Source organism: Limulus polyphemus, unplaced genomic scaffold, assembly GCF_000517525.1.
Source record: "Limulus polyphemus unplaced genomic scaffold, Limulus_polyphemus-2.1.2 Scaffold4476, whole genome shotgun sequence".
Lineage (NCBI taxonomy): Eukaryota > Metazoa > Arthropoda > Merostomata > Xiphosura > Limulidae > Limulus > Limulus polyphemus.
This window is the reverse complement of record NW_013670086.1, coordinates 76550-77898: the sequence shown is the minus strand read 5'-3', so window position 1 is coordinate 77898 and position 1349 is coordinate 76550. Positions and strand designations below refer to the sequence as shown.

Sequence of the window (1349 nt, the reverse complement as noted above, 5' to 3'; positions counted from 1 at the left end):
ATTGTACATTTGCTGTTATGTTCAACTTATATTAAAGTTTTTCTTCATTACCCATTCAAGCCGTCTCCAACCATTATTAGTCTCGATGTTGTTCTTTCAGAAAATTAATTTCAGTTTTCATTTTTCCCTGGCCTCAAAGGTTCTCACTTATAATTATCTTAATTCCGCAGGATTAGAATTGGGCAATTATTGTTGAATCGAATTGTTGGAAAGGGGTTCAGAGAAAGGCTAATAGGGGGACACCCGGGATGGAAAGGTTATCATAAGAGAACAGGATAAGAGGTTTTCTCTTGAACAAAAGGAGAGTTAGAGGGGATCTGATTGAGGTGTTTAAAATTGGTAAGGGAATTGATAGCGTTGATGCATCATCTTTTTTTATAGTTAATGGTGAGAATGGTAGGATAATAGATCACAAATATAAATTTTGGCAAGGTAGAAGTCATCTTCAGGTAAGAGAGTTTGATTTTTCTAGAGGCAGTTAGCCTTTGGAACAAGCTGCCTTCAGATGTGGTAGGTGCAGTTAACTTAAGGGAAACTTAATAAATAAGAACTGGCTTTGAGTATTTTATTTTTATTTTAGAATTTAGGTTAGTGAAATGGACAGCCTAGATAGACCAACAGGTCCTTTGTTGTCCTTAAATTACATATGCAATGCCTCTGTGTTTGATAAGCAATAGTAAATTTTCATAACTTCGTGTAATGAAATACAAAAAAAAATTTAATTTAAAAGGGAAGAAATCAAAATCATGGATTTTTGTATGGACTTTTTTTTTTACCTCGGAGGGATATTTCTCTTGACACACGATCTATAATGAGTACTTCAGTATGGGATGTCTGTGGCTCCAGGAAAAATTTGTCAGCTGTAACATGACTAAAATAATATGATGATCAATTTCTGTTTAATAAACTTATAAAAAAAATAACTCTATATATATAATAGCAAAACGTCCATATCTCTGTCTGTCTGTCCTGCTCTGTATTTCCTGAATGGTTAATCACAGAAAAATAAACTATATATATATCAAAATGCATCTTTTGAAAAGTAAACTGCAGAAAAACTATTCATTTTATGCACTTCCTAAAATTTATTAAGGATAACAACATCAGTCCAACAAAAATGTTTCATTTTTTTGTGAGGGAATTTAATGAGAAAAACAGGACTTCTTCTGTAGACTGATGGAAAGAAATATTTTGGAAAGAGGAGTATGAAAAAAAAATTCATAAAAAGGGGAACATGTTTGAGTATAAGTTCCTTAAAGATCGTATTATAATCTTTGATCATTTTACTTAGTTATCTTCTTCTTCTACTATCAACTTATTCATGTAGAGCAGTGATTCTCAACCAGGGG

At 32.2% G+C, this 1349-nt stretch overlaps 1 protein-coding gene across 2 annotated transcripts in view; it reads right to left on the bottom strand.

Annotated features, from left to right (window-relative positions):
* LOC106471218 (phosphatidylinositide phosphatase SAC1-A-like) overlaps positions 1-1349 on the bottom strand; it is a 17953-nt gene that overhangs the window by 14390 nt on the left and 2214 nt on the right. For both annotated transcript variants that reach the window (XM_013931808.2, XM_022399840.1), the window contains exon 2: positions 777-871. In XM_013931808.2, coding sequence (XP_013787262.2) covers positions 777-871 — 95 coding nt within the window. The remainder of the gene's footprint in view (positions 1-776; positions 872-1349) is intronic.